A 22,442-nucleotide genomic window follows, 5' to 3' on the forward strand; every position below is an offset into this window, starting at 1 on the left:
CACGGAAGCACGAGACCATGTGCACACGAGGTGAAGAACAGTCAAGACAATAAGCAATGTCTTTATTCTATTTAAATAAAATGCTCAGGAAGACAGATCTAAAAACAAGGAGTAAGTGCTTACCTACGGTTGAAGTAGGACTAGGTATCAATTAATGCCTGTAGGCATGAGGGATTTTATTAGGGTGATGGGAACTTTCTACTAAAACTGAATTTAAAATAGTAATGATTACACACTAAAATTACCGAGGGCTGGTAAACTTTTTTAAAAGGTAGCTAATGTACACTTTAAAACAGATACAATTCTTTTTGATATGTAATTTCTACCTCAATGAAGCGTTTCCTTCCCTTCCCCTTTAATGTTTAAATTCCCAGGCTGGAAATACAGTTGAGTTGGCAGAGTGCTTGTCCAACATTCAGAAGGCCCTGAGTTTTCAACAGCACATAAACCTTGGATGGTAGTACACGCCCCCAATCCCAGGACTCAGGAGGTAGGGGCAGTGAATCAGAAGTTTAATGTCATCCTTGAGCTACAAAGAAAGTTCTAGGTCAGCTTGGACAAAAACAAGAAAGTGAGCAGTGCCAGCTATTTTCAGGAATAAGGTACTCCTATGATGGGTAGCTAGCTGTACTGAATAATCCGGTACCTGAGGCAAAATACAAGAAAGCCGGAGAGAACAAACCTACTATTCAAACGCATAAACTGATTTCATTAAGGCTCTGAGCAAGAGAGGTGAGGTGTTGTCCCAGTTTTAAATCCCAGAGAACACTGTGTACCCTCCATCCCCCCCACCACACACACAGAGGTTAGTAAATCTTGCCTACAACATAGCTGTACCTGATGCTTCTGAGTTCACCAATAATCCTGACCCAGTGCTCTGCTCTTTCCAGCATGGTGCTTGAGAAACGAAGGTGTGAGTTCTGTGCTCCTGGGATCATCCACTCCAGAACAGCTCATTGAAAACCTCGGTGCCATTCAGGCAAGTATTGCAGCCCTTTCCGGCAAACTCCAGGAATGCTACAGTGTGTCCCCAGGCAGTGTCCTGGACAAGGTATTGGGGGACAGGAAGCTGTAAGCAGCAACAGCACGCTTACACAATACATGGGATGTAGGGCTGTCCTCTGCTTATTTAACAAACACGTCCCTCCGATTCCACAGTGGTTCATATTTTGTGGGGCAGCGCATTCCAATGACAAACCTGGCAAAGGACTTCCTAGGTCTAGCCACAGAGCATGTTTAACTGCCCGCCTGAGTATGTAACACTTCCAAGACGATATGCACACACCATTCATTCATTCATTCATTTGTTGCCATCACAAACTACTGCCAGCTCACTGCATTGACTTACTCCTTACATCTGACAGCATCCTGTGATACCGACTCATCATATCAGTTAGGATAAGATGTGTGATAACTGTTTGTCCCCTTTGCTGGACTGGAAGGCTGAAGATCAGAGACCTCTGGCTCTCTTCCCCACTGATTTCCCACTTCCTACTACATGGCCCTAGTTATTACTCCACTAGTAACTGGGGAATGAATTCCTGTTTGGAATTTTCAGATCACATCCCCCTAGAAGAGAATCCAGGAGGCCCATCTGGCCCCAAGCAATGGCCTGAAGGCTGGGTGCTGGATTGAAGTTACAACAGCACCTGGGAAATATGCAGGGAAGGACAGAAGATGCCCAGGTCATCTAAGGAAAGGGATGGGGTTAGTGGCCTGATAGGATGGGTCCTTTTCTTCACCACTCAACACGTCTCAGTCCTGAGCCTGCCCCCTCCACCTTGCTGACACCTAGGCTGAGCCTATCGACTACTTAGATATAGCCTGCTGAAACAAACAAAGTGTTTCCCTTCTGCTCACGGGGGAATACAATGTCATGGCTTCTCCTCTAGCCATCTATTCCTAAGACAAGCCCTGCCACCTCTCCAGGAAGGAGGGTGGAGACAAGGGTATTTAAAACCCTGTTTAGAAGCAGACCAGGATGCTCTAGAGACTATGGTACAGATTGCTTGCCTAGCCACCACCTTTCTCAGGACCAGGCGGTGGGATAATCCTCTGCCTGGTCCCAAACCCTGCCCAGCCACAGTTTCTCCTGGATTCTGTAGGGGTCTGACCCTGCCTGCCCCGGGAATGTCCCCTCTAATGAGCCACACCATCTCCGTTCATTTTCAGTTATGCACTGGCCAAAGATACGGTTACATAAAGATGATGGGGTAGGAGCACATTTGTACCCAAAAGAACTGACATTCGACTCGGTGGTTTCAATTCCACTCATAGACCGGGTACTTATTCCATCTGGCCGGTTGGGTTACTGTAATGAGTACAAGTGACATCCTGCCCTCAAACTGCTGGTGGGCTAAGAAAGAAGAAATTAAGAAATCTACATTTTAAAGCTGGACTCTGAGAACTCACTACATAAGAGGTACTGACAAAACCACAGGACACAAAATACTGTCCAGTCTTCCACAAGCTTACATACATACTAGGAGACTGATAAAAAATGTACAATATTTCAGGGCTACTAAGCAAACAGAATGTGGTACCAAACAGCAACTGAGAAACAAGTAGGCCTACTTGACATAGTATCTTTGCAAAAGCCCCTCCCTATAGGATGTTTATTCTGAGTCTTTGGACTGACTTCCATGCCTTCCCACAGCCCAAGAGAATATATATTCAAGGAACAGGTAGAGCAATGTAAGGGAACTAGGTTGGGAGGAAACACAGCTTATGGGTATGGGATCCTTTACAGGATTTAAAGAGGGCAGATGTGCCTCCATGGGAATGTCCAGATTCCTGAGGCTGCCCCCAAAGAAAGCAGAATGTGGTCATCACCTAGGCAATGGAAGTGGAGTGGGTGGATTTGTAGATTTGGGAGGGACAGACAAAAATCTTGGCAGGAAGAGAAATGCAGAATTCCTATCATGCTAACACTATGATCTCCAATCCCAGGGGCAGTCACAGCCAGGGGCAGGCATGAAGAAGCAGCCCTAGATCTGAGCTGGAGGAGCCCACTGGGCAGTGAGGGAAAGGATACTTCCATGCCCGAAGGGCAAAAGGAAGGGATGATACCCAGGCAGCCTCATTGCTAACACAAGGGCTTCCCAAACTCCCTTCTCCTTAACCCCGAGCACCAGCACGGAAGAGTCTAGACATGATGTAATGGAAGCCCTGGATGTGGTGAAAAGTAGACTAGATATGATAGCTATGGAAGCCAAACACTGACGATAGGCCTGGCTGCAAAGGTACAGAAAGTGTGCTGGCCGCCATAAGGAAAGGAAAATTCCAAGAGGACCGGACATCCTTACACACACACACACACACACACACACACACACACACACCCTCTCCCTGGGATTCTCATCTCCAGTCAGCACAAACACTTCAAACCCGACCTCCACATACATCCCAGTTAATAGTGGTCCACCCTACAAAATCCCCGTCATCCTCAAAGAACACAGCCCTGGAGGGCCTCCTTGAGGATACCCAGTCCCAGCAACAATAGCCAAACTTCCCCGGAAACCGCCGAGTCTTCCAGGCAGCGTAACAATTAAGGCTGAACAACTGGTACAATCTCACTAAATCCGCACAATAGTTTAGAAGTTGTACAATTTTAATCTCATTAAATCTGCATAATAGCTTAAGATGTTATAAAGTACCCACAGTGTTTTTAAAGAGTGATTTCACATGAAATTCTGAAAGTATGGCTCCTCTAGAAAACACTCGACTTTTAACAGTATACACATCTCCAGGTTTTATTCAAGTACTTTAATGTCTTCACTGTTCCTAGCTCTATGTATTTTGACGAGTTGTTTTTGTCTCACATGGCTAGCCCACTGGAGTTTTCTTCCACTAAACTCAGTTTATGATTTCCAGTCTCACTGTCAACTCTCCAAGTTAACACTACCTATTTAGAACCTGAGACTCAAGGAAACAAAACTCCTTAGTCAGCTTCAGGTAGAAAAGCCTTAACCAGAACCACAAGTTTCCCGGGCGGAGGAGGAGCTACGCTCTTGTGCCAAGCCCCCCAGGCTGCTAAGGACAGTCCTGGAGTAGAGACAAGGTCACCTCGGCCAGTAGGACTGCAGCAAAGGGTGAGGCCCAAACCTCAGAACTGGTCATCCTAATTGCATCTTACCCAACCTCTCTACACAGGGTCAGGCTATTCCAGAGAAAAAGCTGGTCTTTGTCCCTTGTCTCGTGGTATAATGTGTACCCTTTGGTTTCCTTCTCATAATAAATGCTGGCCCCGAATGAGCAGCGGCCTACATGCATGTCAGTTCTACAGGAAGCCCACATGCACACAACACATCCTGCTCCACAGCGACTCCCCAGACTCACCATTCCCACTCCACTATCACTAGCCTTTTTAAGTCCTGTACTGTCCCTTAAGACTGTGTTGTAATGCCTGACCCCTTTCACCCTCCTCCAACTTATCCTTCCAGTTCCCCCCAGGTATCTAATGGGACCAAGTCCTTAGAACTGTGGTTCTCAATTTGTGGGTCTCGATTCCTTTGGAGGTTCAACAGCTTTTTCACAGGGGTCTCATAGCAAATGTTTACAATTCCTAACAGTAGCAAAATTATAGTTATGAAGTAGCAACAAAAATAATTTGATGGTTAGGGTTACCACAACATGAGGAACATGGTTACAACATTGGCTTAGAGTTCCCCCCCACAACCCACAGGATGAAGCCACCAGTGGCATTCAAGATCCCCTACACATCAGCTTCTTCTCCCTCATCGTTACCATCTCCACTAGTCTACCCGTGTTATCACTCCAGTTCACTACTCCATCTATCTGGGAAGTCTATGAAGATGCAAACATCTTCAACAGTTCTAAGTCAATAGCTGGACCTCTATTCTCAGTCCTACATCAATGCTATCCACTGCCACAGCTTCTAGCAACATACGGCTATTTGAGTACATGAATGATGGTGACGGCCTGTCCAAATGTGTGCACACCTGAGTTTATAGATGTGTATGTATTCGTACGTATAGAATGTTCACAGGATTTGAAGGGCTTACTAATACCCCCAAAGTTCCTTAATTTTCTATACTAATTTCACACTAAAATGATACAAATATTAAATAAAATGTGTTAGGTGGATACAATGGAATAAAAATGTAATTATACTATTTTAAGACAGCTGGATTACCTACTAAAAATTAAACCAATGCAGATTACTTACATTGAATTTCCACTGTATAGAGCACTATTCTGTGTTACTATGAGACTTCACTTATGTTTTCATTTCTTGAGTCAACTAACACAATCCCTGGCTTGAAGCTCTGTCCAGTGCGAGGTATGAGGGTGGGGCTTCATTCCAGCTACGGCTTTGCAAACAGAGAGCAAGTAGAAATGACTACTTAATGTTGAATACTCAACACTAACACCGTCCTTGGTGTTTCTCCTCCTCCTCAGGTCCTCCCTAAGATGACATCACATGTGGTAAATGAGATTGACAACATACTGCGCAACAAGCCCTACAGCAAAAAGGACTATAGGTCATAAGGCAATGCATGAGCCACAGAAACTGCATGGGTAAAATCATGGTGGGTAGGCAGTGCAGACCCTTACTAGACACTTTTCCATCACTTAGCAGCTTGCTGCTTAACCTCTGGTGTCCCAGGATTCTCTGAGGTTTCTGCTGTTGCTACCACTGTGCACCCTGAATTCTGAACACATGAAAATTCACAGCCCAGAAAATCCATTCTATTTTCTTATCTTGAACTGGTCCCCGATCCTTGCATTGCTCTAAGCAGCTCATGCTTCTGCAATGGAAGGAAGATTGGAATAGGGGAATCTATTATCTTCAGACATTCGTAACTTAAAAAAGGCTGTACATATCTATTTTTTTTTTCAAAAGAGCAAAAATCACAGAACAGTATGTGAGCTACATAGGAAACAGGATATCCTCACTCTTTAGTCTTGCTTGGGAGAACAAACAACTAATTTACATATGTTTTCATATTTCATATTCACATTAGTAGGTTTTAAGTCACCTGTCACTCTAAAGTGTCTAGGTACTTGCTTTCACTATCGTTGAAGTTACTTGTTGCTTGGCCCTGTACAGTTTATCTGGGGTAACCTGTTAGGATTCTAGAGTGTCTGTTTACACAGAGGTATAAAAGTAAGAACACCCCGATCTTTACTAGATACATAATAGCTAATTTATAAAAGGGTTACAATGTTATGAAAACAGCTTTGAATATTGTGTTCACTTTTTACATTTTATTAAAGCCTGCATATATATACTTTCAATCGCTTGTAGGCACAACTTCTGCAAATTTAAGTATCTGAGATTTAAAAATACACACATGCTGAGTTTTTTAATTAAACCTATAAATACCGAAAAAGGCAAGTGTCCAGTTTACCACTGGGACATTACAATATACAGCTTGGTATTTTTTGAGGCATTATTAACATGAAAAGCAAAGCATAAGCAATGTAAAAAAAAAAAATGCCATCATTTCTCGGCATATGCTGGATGAATTAACTTGCCCAGAGAAAAAGCAAAATATTCCAAAAGCTCCTGATTCTATCACACAACACTACACTGTATGCATGAGAGCTCTCTGCATGAAATAAGGGCTCAGCTTTGTGCTCAGAATCTGAGATACACCCAGTCTACTCTACTACTTCGCCTCCCTGCATCCCACCTGAGAAAATTTAAGACTATACCTGCAAATAAGGAGAAATCACAGGATGAGTTTTTCTTTCCTTTCTGTAAAGGTGGGGTCATTTTCTAACTCTATTTGTCCATCTGTCGATGGACAAAATTCTACTTTACCTCTCAGCAAGTTCTACATCACTTTAAGATCTACACAAGAAATACATGAACTTAAAATTATTTTCAGGTATTTATCACATGGCTAAGTTCTGTATCTTAAGCTAACAGGGAAAGATATCAACAAATACATGATTGTTATTACCTAGAGTGTAATAGGCAATTTGGAAGTCCGCCCATGAGTATGTGACTAATGATGGAGACTAACTTTCCAGCTATTCATTGTAAATTTAATCCACTGAACTACTGTATGTATAAATGAGTGGAGTGCTGTCTAAAGGAAAATCAATTCATTTGCTTAGAGTAATAAAGGCATCTGTGCAATCCCATAATAGATCTTTTGGGTCTTTCATTATAAGGCTTAAGATACATACATACATTCTCTTGTATATAAAATACAAATGTCACCATGAAATAAACAATAATCATCTAAATGAATTAAATCTGAAGTCACAGAGACCAAAACAGGCTGAAGTGAGGAAGTGGCACACACTCTTACTCCCCGTTCTGAGGAGGCAGAGTCAGAAGGATCAAGAGTTCAACTTAAACTACATTAGACCATCTCTCAACCATCCCCATTCCCACAAAAAAACAGAAACAAACAAATCTGCACTGCAAGCCTTCAGTGCTGGCGCACACACACCTATAATCAAAGCACTTGAACTGTGGCAAGAGAACCTTACGTTTCTGGCCAGCTTGGACTGCACTTAGAAGACAACTTCAAAAATTTACATGTTTCATAGGAAAGACAGTTAATATAAAACATGTAATAAAGATACTCACATGGTTCACATAAAGAACTGCAGAAAAAAACACGTTTTTAAAAACAGTTTAATCATACTTGTTGAAAACAAGGCTTTTGTAAGAATGCTGAGTATAAATTCAACCTCCGTTATTTCAATTAACTACTAATCCTGTTTCAAAGTATTCTCCCTAAGTTCAAACAATATACCAAACAGCAGAAGTTGTAAATTTAGATACAAGACTTATTAAGCAATGAATAAATCAAGAAATGAAAATGCTTAACACTAATATTCTACCTATTACAGATATGGAAAAAAAAAAAGCAAGCACTTTTGAGTGTCCTGTTTTACTGGTGTTACATAGGGGGTCCTTTTAAAACAGAAACTCTGCCATAGGATTTTACTGTCTATGTGTCTAACTCAACACTTCATAATCTATTTGCCATGGTCGACTATGGAGAATAGGGAACAGGGCCCACATTTCTAAGTTGAAGGACTCAGACATTAAATCCTTTAAGGGAGCCATGAGATCTGGCTATGACTGTGTACACAGAAATTTCTCTGGGGGTGCAGAGACAGAGGACATTTTGGGAGTTAAAAGCAAAGACAGCTGTAGGAAACATTCAAGGCAGAAAAAACTGCAAAATTACTCACCCAGCAAATTTTGGTTACTAATTAAAGAGAATTAAAAATCTGAGGCTGGCACCTCTGTTTCACCATTCCTGAGCTGCTGACAATATTATCAAATAATGGTGGTGACCTTCTTCCCATTTACACAGGCACTGCCACCTAGTGGCAGGCTTGCAGCAGTCACTTAGAAGAAGCTTGATGTTGCACCCAATTATTTAATTAGATAAACATCCTGCACACAAACTGTTACCAGCCAAATACTGATTAAAACAGAAGAACAAAGCACCCTACCTCATGTGTGTTACCTAAATACACTCTGCACTGCATCTCTTCTCATCTCCTGTTCGTTCCACATCACCTGGTGATGGCACTCAGGTAGCAATGCACCACAACAAAGAGCTGAACACGGCCAGAAGCATGAGAAGTAAGGTGACCATTTAAAGACATTCCTTCAGGCTTCCTAAGTTCGTAATGCAAACTACTGAAACTTCATCTACCAGGACAAAAATAGCTCAACTCCTGGTAAATACATCTTTAAAGTTACAAATAGTATTGTATGTTCCTCTTAAGTTTACAGGTAGAAACTAAGGATTAGGAGTAATTTCCCTTTGAGGTGCCATTTATAGGAAGTGCCCAGGTGTGGTGAACAGTAAACAGAAATATGAAGTCAATGACCCTAATTGTAAAGTTATGCAAATCTGGAAATCATGGAACAAACAATCTACACATGTTGTAGGGTGGGGGACACGATGTGAGGCTGCTCTTCTGCTAGACCCCAAAACCTATGATCAGAGTTTGCTCATAATTGACAGGAACCCTGGGCAAAAGGGGACAAATTTATTAAAGTCCTCATAGAAAAATGTTGACAATCCTTTTAAACCACTGTAAATTCCTTGGAGAGGTCACTGCATTCCAGGGCTAAGTTCATAAAAAAAGTCTTTTGGTCTCACAAGTGTCAATAATCAGGAAAGATGTGCTTTCTCACTTACAATTATGCCTGTGGTGCTGAGAGCCTGCTCACAAAAAACAATGATTCCAGTGACTTCACACATCAAACCAACAAGGCAGGGTCAAGCTGACCTCCCTACCGCCCAGGGCCAAAGCCATACCGCCGAACAGTGTGTCCTTTAGCTTCACAGGCCAACACTCATAGCCGGGTACTATTTTTAGGTCACTACCTTGGCTGCTTTTCTTTAAAAAAAAAAAAAAAAAAAAAAGCTCTAAGTTTCTTTCTGTCGAAGTGGAGAGGCCATGTGTTTGAGTTATTATAAATTACAAACTCAGAGACTTCTGTTTAATCCCTTGGAAAGAGGATTCACTCTGAGATTTAGAGTCAAAAGTTGTAATATTGTGCTTGGAACACAGAGAACCAGCTATTAACTTCTTCCTCCTATTATAAATAATAACAGCTCAGTCCAGGTTACCATGACCTCTGACAGCTGTAGGAAACAAGTTATTTTCTTCTCTGTGATTACAGCACATCGCAAGACTTCTTGCCTTAATAAATGTCCTGGTACTCTGAGTTTCCCCTTAATTCATTTAATTTCAACAATCTGTCAAAAAGAACCAATAAACACACACTAAATTACATTCTATTGCATTTTTATCCCTCAAACTCCAGCCTATAAAAACATCTTGTGTGTGTCTCCCAGCCTGGCCACCCTGATACTTTTCCATACACCACAGGCCACCCATAGATACAAAGGCAGGGGGCCAAGCTACAGGGTCTACTTGGAGCCAGTAGACAGGAGGGCGATGAGTCCAGATGAAGCACTTATGGACAAAATGTAGTTCCTGCAGAAATAAGGTTAAGGAAAAAGAGAGACCTCCAAATTAGTTTTCAACAATAAAGGGGTTTTTCCTTATTGACACAAGCATGTGCGTGTAGTTTCACTGTCTGTAAACACAACTTACGATATGAAGGCTAAAAAGCATGAAAAAATACAAGCAATGTTTCAATACTGAAAAGACACGAGTCAAATTAGAAGAAGTAACAATCACAAAGAACACATCTTGGTTCCACTTAAGCCCTCATGAGAAGAGCTGGCCAAAGAACATCAGACACCAAACAGTAAAGGAGACAAATCCTCATGTCAGAGTCTTCAGTCCTGCTACAGCTGGCCTATAAGGGAAGGAGGTTCACAAAGTTCATGCTATTTGCAGCCTCTGTGAGCAAGCCGTTTGGGGGCCATTCTGGCAAGGCCCACTGGTATTCCCAAAAGACACAAGTTGGAAGGGGTCTGATGTTTTATTATACCAGAACTTCTGATTATTAAAAGTCTGGCTACATTTTCCTGGGTAACACCTTTAATAAAAAAAAAAAAAAGACAAATGACTCTTGACCAAAGCTCAATTTCAAAGCATCCTGAATACTGAATATATAAAATGCGCCTGGCATTTGTAACTCCCCTGGCCATGCACCAAACCCGCAAGGCCAGCAGATACGCACAATGGAACTAGTGAAGACCGTCTACTTCCTGACTCCTTTCCGGTAAGTAGACAAAGTCACACACACAATGTACAACTGCTCTGTTATACTTGCTACTTATACAAACTAACTTACAAACTTAAAAAACACTAAGTCAAGCCAGAAACTTTTAGTTCTAAGTCTACAGACACCAGCCTAAAGTTATACTACTTAACTGACAAGTTTTTGTTTCCACTAACAACCAGACAGCTTAAGAATAAAGCAAACTGCTATTTATAGGGTTCTGAGAACTTTTAAAAGGATACACTGTAGGGTTGAAGTTCTTCAGTATAAAGAAGGAAGCAACAATGACCAGAACCAGGAACAGAGTGTTGTTATAGAAGATGGAAAATGTTGTGGCCTCATAATCGGCAACTTCATTCTTCTTCCACAAGATTCTATAGATGCAAAAACAGGACAAACAAGTTTATAAATATGACCAAAAACTTTAAATACCAAGTGGTTCTCATTTATTACAAGACAAACTTTTCCTTGCTTTCAAGGGTAAGAATGCATTTCCACTATTAAATTTAGAGCAAATTATCTCCTTTCTTCCACTGAATTCTGTTTTCCTTGTTGATGCCAAATAGCAGTTACTAGGCGTGTTACCATTTTCCCAAACACTCAACACTACAGCAGAAGGGGATGACATTTATTGCAACTGACAAGATTTTATAAGCATCTAAAATAGGTGTCTTTGTTTAGAAGTCCCACCCTAAAGCCTGTGGACCAGCCACACATTTCTCAGGACTGCCATGGATGTGGCCTAACACAAACGTTAGATGATGTCGTAAAACAGGCCAAAAGGCTGAGAGCCTTGGTGAAGTCTGCACTTAGTCTCCATAGTTGGTATTGCACGGGCTTCTTTGGCTTTAGCCTCTCTGGCTGCATCCTAGCTCAAGGATCTCTAATCAAGGGCTTCAGCCTTTAGTTTTGCATCTTAAAGGGATAACGCCAAGAACACAGCAAGCCACCATCTCACCAGGTCTATCTTCGGCTGTCGTTACTAACGTGAAAGAGGAATCACATGATTTTTAGGACAATATTCCTAACTTCTAGAAAACTCTTACTTTTAAATCTGTCTCAAGTGCTCCCATATTTATCTATCTTTTATCCCTCCAAATCAGCCAAGAAGATATTTCAGAATGCTTTTGATTAAGGCATATTTTATTCCACTTGGCCAATTAACTTCATAAAGTCATTTTTTTAAAGAGTAGACTATGATCCACTGATGGGGTATGAAATGAAGTTGTTCAATGCCTAAAGAAATTAACCGAGTGAGCTGAGACTTGCTTTCTTCTTTAATGCACAGAAACAACAACAACAAACCTAAGCATCCACCACACACAGTATGGTAATTACTGTTTCTGAAACATCTGTATGTATGTAGAGATTATTATACCTGGTAAAAGTGAAATGCGGCGTCACTGTGGCGTCATCAAAAAAGACTAAAAACTGCAACTGTAGACGCTTTGTCCTCCCCGGAAGCCAACCAACTCTGATCGCATGACACAGAGCCTTCCCACTCACCCCCACAGGGACTACTAACCAACACTTTTACACATCATGTGCTCTCATCCAAACTGAAGCTTGGCTACAGGAGTTAAAATGAGGGTATTATCACCCATCTTCACCATGGGGAATCTGTAGTCTCTAATAATACTTCCGCCTTATTTCCTTGATTTTTACAAACACTACAACTTAATAAACGTACTCTACTTTGGGAAACAGGAAGAATACTACATTAAAGTATAGCCAAAAACTAAAACCATTCTGAGTTCAAAGAAGAGTAAATGTCAATCTAAACTGGAGGAAATATATTTTACCACTCTTACACTGTTCAAAGAAATCAAGCACAGTAAGGCACACAGGCCCAATGCACCTGAATGCGAAAATATACTCAGAATCAACACAGCTATTTTAAACTCTGGCATAAGACTCAGTGAGCTATGGCATGCTTCTATCCTGCTGATTAAAATCATCCCCAGTGACATCTGAGCAGGTCTCCCTCTCTTCCTACCATGACTTGAAACAGAATCACCTCCAAAACAACCGAGATGAAAGTCTGACCACAGTGCTACCCTAGCTCCCATGTTACACAAGATATACAAGTTAGGACCATCCAAATGTCTTCTGGTTCACCCACATACTGGTTATTTTGAAATAATTTTAAAAACCCTAATGTATCATTACCAATGGGCCTACCAAGGTTTCACTGGTAGAAAAAATTAGCTTGGAGCTAGGCAGTGGTGACACACGCCTTTAATCCCAGCAGAGGCAAAGGCAGGTGGATCTCTGGGAATTCGGGGCCAGCCTGGTCTACAAGAGCTAGTTCCAGGACAGGCACCAAAGTTACAGAGAAACCTGGCTCTCGAAAAACAAAAAAATAAAAAAAAAAAGAAAGAAAAGAAAAAATTAGCTTGGGAGAATACCTCTCAAGGAATCATTCTTCAGGAACAGTTTACTAAGAAAGGAGAAAAGGAAGACCAAACAGCAACTGTTATAAGCAGATAATACAAACGAAAGAGATTCATGAAATCAGGAAGTAACAACCACACGTCCAAACATCTGTTGAACCTCTCTCTAACTGCTTATTTCCATCCTGAGGCGAGCGGCACGACAGATAAGACAGATACGCACCTAAACAGCTACAAATGGAGCCTGAAGAGAGACACAGATGCTGCACCTTTTCTTACACCAAATCTCTTTGAAGTAGTTTATCCTCCAAGAGCAACTTACCATCTTAATGAATCTCTTGATCTGTTATCCAAAGCAATTGAGTCTATATTGGGGTAAACCATTTCTGGGAGAGAAATACTAACAGCACTGATACTGGTGACAGAGGAATAATCTGCACTTTACACATCCACCCGACACAACTCTGAGAAGTTTCACTTCCAGTTTCCATTCTAACTCACTGCTAATGACTACCTAAATGTGGCACATTCTGAGACATCCCAGGGTCAAAAACCAGTACATAGAGCACAGCAGCCAAGTCTGCAGTGGACAGGTGAGACAGGTTTGCCATTTCCAATACGACCACCTCCAGAACCTTGATAGCTGGGTCAATTACTGAAATTTGGTTAACTACGGCATGTACCCAAGTTTAACAAATACTGTCCTACATGATTTAGGAAAAGGGGGCTATAAGGTTACAGATTCTCTAACTTTTATTTCTACTCAAAATTACGCAACCAAAGAGCTATGCAGCCAAACCTCTGACTGCTCCCTACAAAGGCCTCCATTGCCATGACTTTAATATCCTAAGTTTTATAAAGCAGCCAGAGAAGATAATTCATGTTTGGTGCCTTTCCAAACCACTGCAGAAGCAATGTTCATTAAGTTACTTGGTGTTCTTTAAATTAGGGTCTACTTGATAAAGACCTTCCACCGGTGGTACCAGGAAGACTTCTTTCTCACAGGGCTTGCACACCACGCGGCTTCCCCACAGTGTGACTACTTCTCCCCTCGGCATTCTAATTGCCTGCAGTTCTTTGTTTAGGGCTGGGGCCTCAGCTTTCCCTTCCACATCACTGTCTACAGATGTCTTCTTCCTCGTCAGGCCACATTTAGGCATCCATGCTGATCGGAGTTCATGCATGTAACTTCTCTGACATTTCTAGCAGACCACAATCTCACAGCAAATTTCCTATTCCTCTAGTTCTTAAAATCTTTCTCTCCCTTCTTCAGTAATGATTCCTGAGCCAGAAAAGCAGGACTCATGTTGTAGATGTATACCTAACACTTCGAACAAATCAGCTGTGTGTCGATAGTGCAAAGAAAAGGTTCTAGTGGTAACAAAAACCCAAAAATGTCAGCTAGTACTGTCACTGTTACTACTACTTATACAATTCCAACATCTATCATCTTTAATGAGAACTCAAAAACTTATTTTTTCCAAAGCTTTGTAACACTTTAAACAAGGAGTCAAGGGGGTGGAGATGGAGAGACAGATTAACGAGCAGTCATGATGAGCACAGTTCAGAATCCAGCAGCCATCATCCGGTGCACCCTGTAACCCAAGCCCTGAGAAGACAGGAGCTTCACCAGGGCCTGCTGGCCACCAACCCTTGTGGGTTGCTCCTGGTTCAGCAAAAAAAGAGAACATGGTGGAGAGTGATGGAGGAAATATCTGACATCATCTTGGGCCTCTAGGGCACACACATAGGTATACAAGTGTACACACACACACACATGTGCATGCACACATGCGCGCGCGCACACACACACACACACACACACACACACACACACATATCGAACCTTTCATCTTTCTCCTTCCGAGACATCTTTCTGTTATCAGCTTCAGAAAGTTTCCGAGTCACTTCTTTGGAAACAGCGTCCTCCCTCTTCTGTGCTACTCTGAAAGAAAACACAGGAAGAAAAAGGTTTCTGCATGCTCTAGAGAAGAAAGTCAGTCCTGCAAAACACTCTGTACTCATATTTTAGATTGGCGACTGAATGATACTTTTACATTTCAAGAAAATAAACTAGAGAGAAAGTTCCAAATTTATTACACTGTACAAGCCTAAAAGAAGCTCAAGAAACCCTCGAGATAGTTTCTTAGTTATGGGATTTGACTGCTGCTTGAAAGGGAACATTTTCCAAAGTGGGGGTATTTAATATGGATATAAAAGCCAAATGCTATTAGCACAACTCACTGGAAATCTTTGTGATTACAGGGGGTGTTTTGTTACTCATGTGATTAAATTCCAAGGTACAGTACAGTACAGTACAGAACAGACGATTTAAAACATGAAAGAAAATACTAGAGTATCTTAAAGCTATGCTATAGCTCCAATCCAAAGAACAATTTCATTAAAAAAAAAAAAAAAAAAAAAAAGGTTACAGGCTGACCATAGCCTTTTAGTTAAATTAGCCATTGGCTTGAGTTAAGAGAGGCAGACAGAAAGTTTGATCAAGAACTCAGATCGGAATCTCCAGATCTTATTTGGGGGTAGGGTAAGAAAAGCATACTCATCAGTGGACATGATAGCAAATGCCTATAATCCCAGGGCTTGGGAAGTGGAAGCATAAGGTTCAAGAGTTCAAGGCCAGCCTCAGCTACACGCTGTCTTGTCTCAAAAATGTATACAGATTTCCGGGCGGTGGTGGCGCACGCCTTTAATCCCAGCACTCGGGAGGCAGAGGCAGGCGGATCTCTGTGAGTTCGAGACCAGCCTGGTCTACAAGAGCTAGTTCCAGGACAGGCTCCAAAACCAGAGAAACCCTGTCTAGAAAAAGCAAAAAAAAAAAAAAAATGTATACAGATCAAAACAATGAAAATCTACAGGTGAATTTTATCAGGTGGAGTGATTAAGAAAGTGGTATATTTAAATAAAATATAGTCACCCATAAACTAAGACACTTCCATTCAATGTAGTGTATTTTTCACAGAATGAGAGCTACAGTTGTCCCTATAGGAGAGAATGTAGCAATGACAACATCAAACTTCCACAGGGTCCCTACCAGCCCCACAGTGCTCCCACTATGAAGGTGTTCAATACAACAGCCCAGCAGGAAGAACAGACGAAGTCTGGTCATTGTGCTCAAGTCCTCAGATTCACATTACCACACTGTGTTTAGTTCTGGTTAGTACACCAAGGAAAACTGGAGAAATACGGATGGACTCCAGTAGAAAACCCAAGATCAGTCATTCAACCACGAGAGCCTCAGGAATCTAGAGTCTAGTCAGGCAGTGGTGGTGCACTCCTTTAATCCACGTACTTCAGAGGCAGAGGCAGGAGGATCTCTTGAGGCCAGCCTGGTCTACAAAGCGAATTCCAAAACAGACAGGGCTACACGGTGAAAGCCTGTCTAGAAAAACAAACAAACAAACAAACAAACAAAAGAATCTAGAGCCTCAATGCACAGTGAGAACTATAGCTGATTTCCCCATGTCTCCACTTCACTCAAGAACAAAGAGAGAGCTGACATGCATAAAAGGGAAAAAGTCAATGGACAAATATTTTTAAAGGGTCACGGTTACCTTTTAACTTTATAACTCCCAAATTGGTAACTCAAGGGAGGTAAAGCTAAGGAAAATAGATGAGTTGTGGGGTGAGATATTTAGGACCCTCCAGGGTACATTTTTATTCCAAAGACCCAAGCTCACATGACTTTATTACATAAAAATCACCCTTTCTGTCGTCTCTTTCATTCCTGAGAAGCTGGGTTCTAGAGGGAGAATCTTCTCTCAGCCTCTCTAGCAAACAAAGAATCATTTCCTGAACTTAACTTCACGCCTTTTCCTCTATAGCAAGCCTCTAAAGAGAGATGGGAATGGATGAATGATCCGTAGCTGAACATCAAAACACACACTCTTAGGTGCCAGACTAAAAGACCTAAGTCTTCAAAATAATTACTTACATAAATAAACTCCCTTACGGACATTATGCACAGCAAATCTATCTGAAAAACCCTAAACCAACTTCTCTTCTAGGTCTAGCATGTTATTATTTGCCACCAGGTTTACCCAAAAGAGAGTCCTGTCCAGTACCAGATGTCTTAAGTCTACTGGAAAACATATCTCAGGCAGTTTCCAACAAGAGAAGTCACTCCAGGGCCTACAATACTATCAACTGAGACAGCTCAGGGGAATTATTTCTACTCTATTTTCTTTCAACAGTATATCAGAACCTTTGGGGGAAAAAAAAGCACACATTTAATTTCCTAAAACAAAATGCCTAAAATGTCTTTATAAACTCTATTTACATCATGACACCTTTCTAAAAACAAAAGTTTCCATGCCAACCTTGAACAAAACATATATTACATGCTGGATGCTATGTTTAACAACATGTCACACATGTGATCCTATTTCACTGTTGTAATAGGGAGTGGCAGGCTGCGTCCCGCCACCCGGGCTACGTTCCTGGCACCCGGCCACCCACATGGCTAGCTTATGCCCTGAAATAATTACACGGAAACTGTATTCTTTTGAACACTGCCTGGCCCATTAGTTCCAGCCTCTTATTGGCTAGCTCTTACATATTGATCTAACCCATTTCTAATAAACTGTGTAGCCCACGAGCTGGCTTACCAGGGAAGATCTTAATCTGCGTCTGTCTGGAGTGGGACAATCATGGCGACTGCCTGACTCAGCTTCTTTCTCCCAGCATTCTGTTCTGTCTACTCCACCCACCTAAGGGTTGGCCTATCAAATGGGCCAAAGGCAGTTTCTTTACTAATTAACCAATGAAAGCAACAGATTAGAAAGAAATCACTCCTGCTTCTGAGTTACTGTAAGAATCCTAATCCTACACATCTAGAGTAAAAATATACAGGAAAACTATATAACTCAAGACAACAAACACATTTAAGAACAGCAGAGCAAATGCTGGAATTTAGGTTTGTTTACTCTGGAGCTGTCTTCTCTGTCACCACAACCTACAAGCATTCAAGCTCTTACTGAATAAGCCTTACACATCACAACGTGTAAATCTATAGCTGTTTTACTTTAGGACTACTGGGGGGATGGGCATGCAGAATCCAGAGGACAACTTTTGGGACTTGGTTCTCTCTTCCCATTATAGGTTCTGAAAAACAAATTTGGGTTACTGGACTTGCATGGGCATATATATATGAACTTATGCATACATAAGTTCTTTTACCCACTGAGCCAACTCACCAGCCCTAAATCTATAGTTTCTATGTCAGCTAGAATACTTACTACCTCAAGACTATGACTAAAGGAAATTCTACTTAGAAGTCTACTAAGCCAGCAAGCCAGTGAAATTTATTAAACTAAAATGTACCACTAACCATTCTAAGAGATATTAAACAAAAGACATAGCAGTCTCAAGAAACCTAGAGTAGGACTCAGGTAAAAAAAGAACAATTTGATCCCAAAGAAGTACATAGACAGTGAGGGGCATTCAAAATAAACACCAAAGGGACTGAGTTACAAAGGGATTATAAAGGACAATCATGCAAGATTCCATTTCTGATGGATTCTCTATCATAGACAACCATGTCTCCTAAGAACACAGTTCAGGAGAGTAGAGGACAAAATGAAATGGCAGCTGGCAAAGAGGCTGCTAGACAGAAAGACGGCAGAGATGAGCTGATTAGTCTGCTGGTCTAGCAGAACTGCAACCATGAAGCCGAGACTTTGCATGTCCAGGACAGCAGCTGCTCAGGCCACTGCTGCCCACCTCTTAACTAGAACCCTGCTACCTGAAACCATGAAACACCACTAATTCTTGGTCAACTTCAAGAGTCTAGCATAAAGACAACAAAACAAAGATCAAAGTCAGGTAGGACTCTCTGGAAAGGTTGTCTGAGTCCTGAAATAACAGACATGTAAGAACAGAAAGCATGGAGGTCCTGAACAGAAATAGGCACAAGACACACTCAAAGGATGACAGGAAGGCTACTTCTAACTCTGAAGGGGTTAGGCTGCAGAGGAAGGAGGCAGATGACTTTGATTCTAAGAACCTGAAAGGATTTTTGGTGTTACTGTATTAGAAAAAAGGACCTTGATGAGTAAAGATAGTTAACAAAACAAAAATCACAAATAAAGAGGAATATGCTATTTCCCAGTCTTTTGGCTAAGATCTTTGAAATGTTATTATTATTATACATATGTCTGTGTACCAGACACATGCCTGGTGACCACAAGGGCCAGAAGGCATCAGATTCCCTACAACTAGAGTTATAAAAAGTTGTGAGTCACCATGTGGGTGCTGGGAATTGAAACTGAGTCCCTGGAAGAGCAGACACTACGCTTAACCACTGAGCCATCTTTCCAATCCCTCATCTGTATGTGTAATTTTAACCCATAAGATATGAATGATGTAAGGAGGAAAAAATATCATCAAACAGCTTTATAAGGAACCTGTCAGAGCGGACCCTATGATTTTGCTTCAAGAGACCTGATGGAGACTGTTATATCAATCCAAACAAAAAATTTCTAATTAAGTGTGGATACTACGGGAAATGAAAGAAAAAAAAAAGGTTAAATACACAGCATATTTAAGCTCAAAATCTCTACTCCTTTTTTAAAAATTACTACAGAAGCTGGAGAGATGGCTCAGCAATTAAGAGCACACACACATTGCTCTAGCAGAGAACCTGAGTTCAGTTCCCAGCACCCATTTCAGGGGCTCAGAATATGTGTAATTCAAGCTCCAAGGGATCTAACACTCTCTTCTGCACCCCCTCAGGCAAGTAAATCATAACAAAGATTACTTCAAAGAAAAGCCAAATTCTAAAGGTCCTATTGTAATAAGCCAGAGAATATCCTGTTACCCCAAAAGTGTATATGAAAGTAACTCTAGAGAACATCTTTTCATATTAAATATTATTCATACTCAGCTTCCCTAGAGGACCACGACACTCTAAAATAATAAATTACAGCAAGTGTAGTTGCTCATGATGCCTATAATCCCAACACACTCACAACATCAGCCTGGGCTACATAATCCCTAGCTCAAATAAACAAACAAATATTACAATCACTCCTAAGTCTGTAGTCTTCTATTTTACTTTAGGAAAGCAGACTATACACATGTTTGTAACATAAACATTTACTGAGGTAAAACTTGGGTTTTCTTCTCTAAACACTATTAAGATAATCTGTCTTTTAATATATGTGATCTTAAAATTCAAGAAATATTATCTTCTACAGTGAATACACTTATGAGATTAAAAAATGTAACTGGCAGTGAAAATGTTAGTTGCTTCCAAAGGGGCTGGAGAGATGGCTCAGTCGTTAAGAGCACTGGCTGCTCTTTAAGAGGACCCAGGCTCAATTCCCAGCACTCACATGGCGGCTCACAACAGTCTGTAACTCCAGTTCTAGGGATCTGACACCTACACACCAATGCACATAAAAAAAAAAAAAAAAAAAAAAAGTTGCTTCCAAAATTAGTTCCCAGAACAATTTCTAGAAAGAACTCCACTGAGTTTCTTCTAACATGACTTACTGGGTAGATTTGTTTTTCTGATGACACCAGCGATTACAAACTGGTGCTTTAAAGACTCGAATCCCACCCTCTGACACCTATTTCCACTGAAGCGTCTGGTGGCTCAAGGGGTTATCAATTCTGCAGGCATCGATTTCCCTTCTTCCCAAAATAGAAAGAGACACGTAGAACTAATGCCTCTAACCATAGAGCATCTACACAAACGCTCTCTTCCATGCAGCGTATCACAGGGACGCTTGACAAACGTACTTACTTGTGCTTGAGGACAAATTTCACATTCTTGTATGCAAAGGCTACTAGGTAAGTGCTTACTAATGTCATCACACTGTAGAGAACAGCAGACTGGATAAGATCCATATGCCATATCCGCCAATACAACCCTGAGTCAAGACAAAAGGAAGGGAGGGACACAAAAGGGAACAGGCATTACTACCCCTCACACAAGCCTGCCAGATTAGTTATAGCTAACCCAGGGGAAAGAGTTAGTAAATCCCACCCAAACTGGGCAGCTTCCCCAGAAATGAGATATCCAATAAACAGGGTTAGTCGCAGTTCAGGCTTTCCCCATTCATAAATTTGAGTTGTGGGGGCTAAGACTTGTCTAGAGAGTTCTTCATCAAAAAACTTGAAACAGAACTGGAAATAATTTTAAAAAAAGAGTCACAAATAAGAATTCAAATTTCATTCATGGGGTACTATTATACTCTCTGATATAAAATGCCGTCCCAAAACATTGGTCTACTTGCTGACGTGGCTGCTCTCTGAAGTCAAAATAATGCTTTGTCGGGCCAGCGAAGCAGGGGGCTCCACGCCCCGTTCACTGCACGCTGGGTTTTTGCAAGGCCTAAATAAGAAAACACGTTTGGATGTGATTGGCCTGCGACGGTGTGGCAGTGTGGGCCAGGAGACAGAAATTCCTAACACCTGAGCCTGGAAACTGCCTCGGCCTGCCCGGTCTGCAGTTTCGCATTCAAACGGGAAGTCTAGAGGTGCTCTCTCAGGGTTATTAAAATCCTACACAAAGCTGACCGGTGACCTCTGACCCTGGCCCTGGCCTAACTTCGGTCATTCTGCAAATCAAAAGGATGCTCGGGGGTGAGGAGAGGTTCGCCACCGGCCACGCTGCTAATTCAGGGATATCGGTTCGGGTCTCTCATCTGGAGCACTAAACAACGGTTGTGAGGACGGACAGGCGGCCACACGCGTGTACCGGTAGGAGAACCCGGGCCAGAACCCGCGCCCGACTCAAACGCACGCCACGTCTGTCTTCCCGGGGACGCCGTCCCCGACCGCCGCCTCCCTGCGGCCTCCAGCCTCCCCCACCGCGCCCGCCACGTCCGCGCCGCCGCCCGCCCGCAGCTCACAGATGGGGATGGCGGACACGATGAAGGCGTTGCCGAAGAAGAGCGCCGACGACTTGGCCGACAGGTTGCGGCTGAAGTCCTGAAGGAGCAGGTCCTCCTCGGACTGCTGCTTGGAGCCGCCTTTAGGAGCCATGGCAGAGCTAAGGACCGGAGAGGGAGCAGGAAACCCAGAAGGACACGGAGAGACGCGTGTCCCTCCGAGACGCGTATCCGCCCGCGACCCGTCAGCGCAACGCGGAGGCGGGACTCCGCAGGGGACGCTGCTTCAGGATTGGCCATCCTGCCGCCGTTACGCAAGCCTTGAGGCACGATTGGACGTGAGAACACGACTTCCGCATTCCTTAAGGCACTTGACGCTAGAGCGCCGCAAGGAATGGAGGGATTTGTAGTTTCGTATTATCTATTTGGCACTCATGGTAGCTCAAGCTAGTCTTGAATTTGCCTGCTTCGTTCTCAGAAAAGCTTGGATAACTGACTTGAGCAACCACACAAGCATTACTGTTTTAACTAACGAACTTTATT

At 42.2% G+C, this 22,442-nt stretch overlaps 2 protein-coding genes across 3 annotated transcripts in view; one reads left to right on the plus strand and one right to left on the minus strand.

Moving 5' to 3' along the window:
• The window catches only part of Kcnab1 (potassium voltage-gated channel subfamily A member regulatory beta subunit 1), a 352,108-nt gene extending 344,255 nt beyond the window's left edge, over positions 1 to 7,853 (plus strand). For both annotated transcript variants that reach the window (XM_005344063.2, XM_005344065.3), the window contains exons 13-14: positions 891 to 979; positions 5,422 to 7,853. In XM_005344063.2, coding sequence (XP_005344120.1) covers positions 891 to 979; positions 5,422 to 5,511 — 179 coding nt within the window. In that variant the 3' untranslated portion in view covers positions 5,512 to 7,853. The remainder of the gene's footprint in view (positions 1 to 890; positions 980 to 5,421) is intronic.
• Positions 7,854 to 9,367: 1,514 nt separating this feature from the next.
• Ssr3 (signal sequence receptor subunit 3) lies at positions 9,368 to 22,157 on the minus strand. The gene is made up of 5 exons (XM_005344062.3): positions 21,921 to 22,157; positions 20,810 to 20,936; positions 14,891 to 14,989; positions 10,894 to 11,025; positions 9,368 to 9,954 (listed from the first exon to the last, which is right to left on the minus strand). Exons 1-5 carry the CDS (start codon positions 22,051 to 22,053, stop codon positions 9,888 to 9,890), a joined length of 558 nt encoding a protein of 185 aa, XP_005344119.1. The 5' UTR covers positions 22,054 to 22,157; the 3' UTR covers positions 9,368 to 9,887.
• Between the last annotated feature and the right edge of the window lie 285 nt (positions 22,158 to 22,442).

Source organism: Microtus ochrogaster, chromosome 1 (genome assembly GCF_000317375.1).
Source record: "Microtus ochrogaster isolate Prairie Vole_2 chromosome 1, MicOch1.0, whole genome shotgun sequence".
In the NCBI taxonomy this organism is placed as follows: domain Eukaryota; kingdom Metazoa; phylum Chordata; class Mammalia; order Rodentia; family Cricetidae; genus Microtus; species Microtus ochrogaster.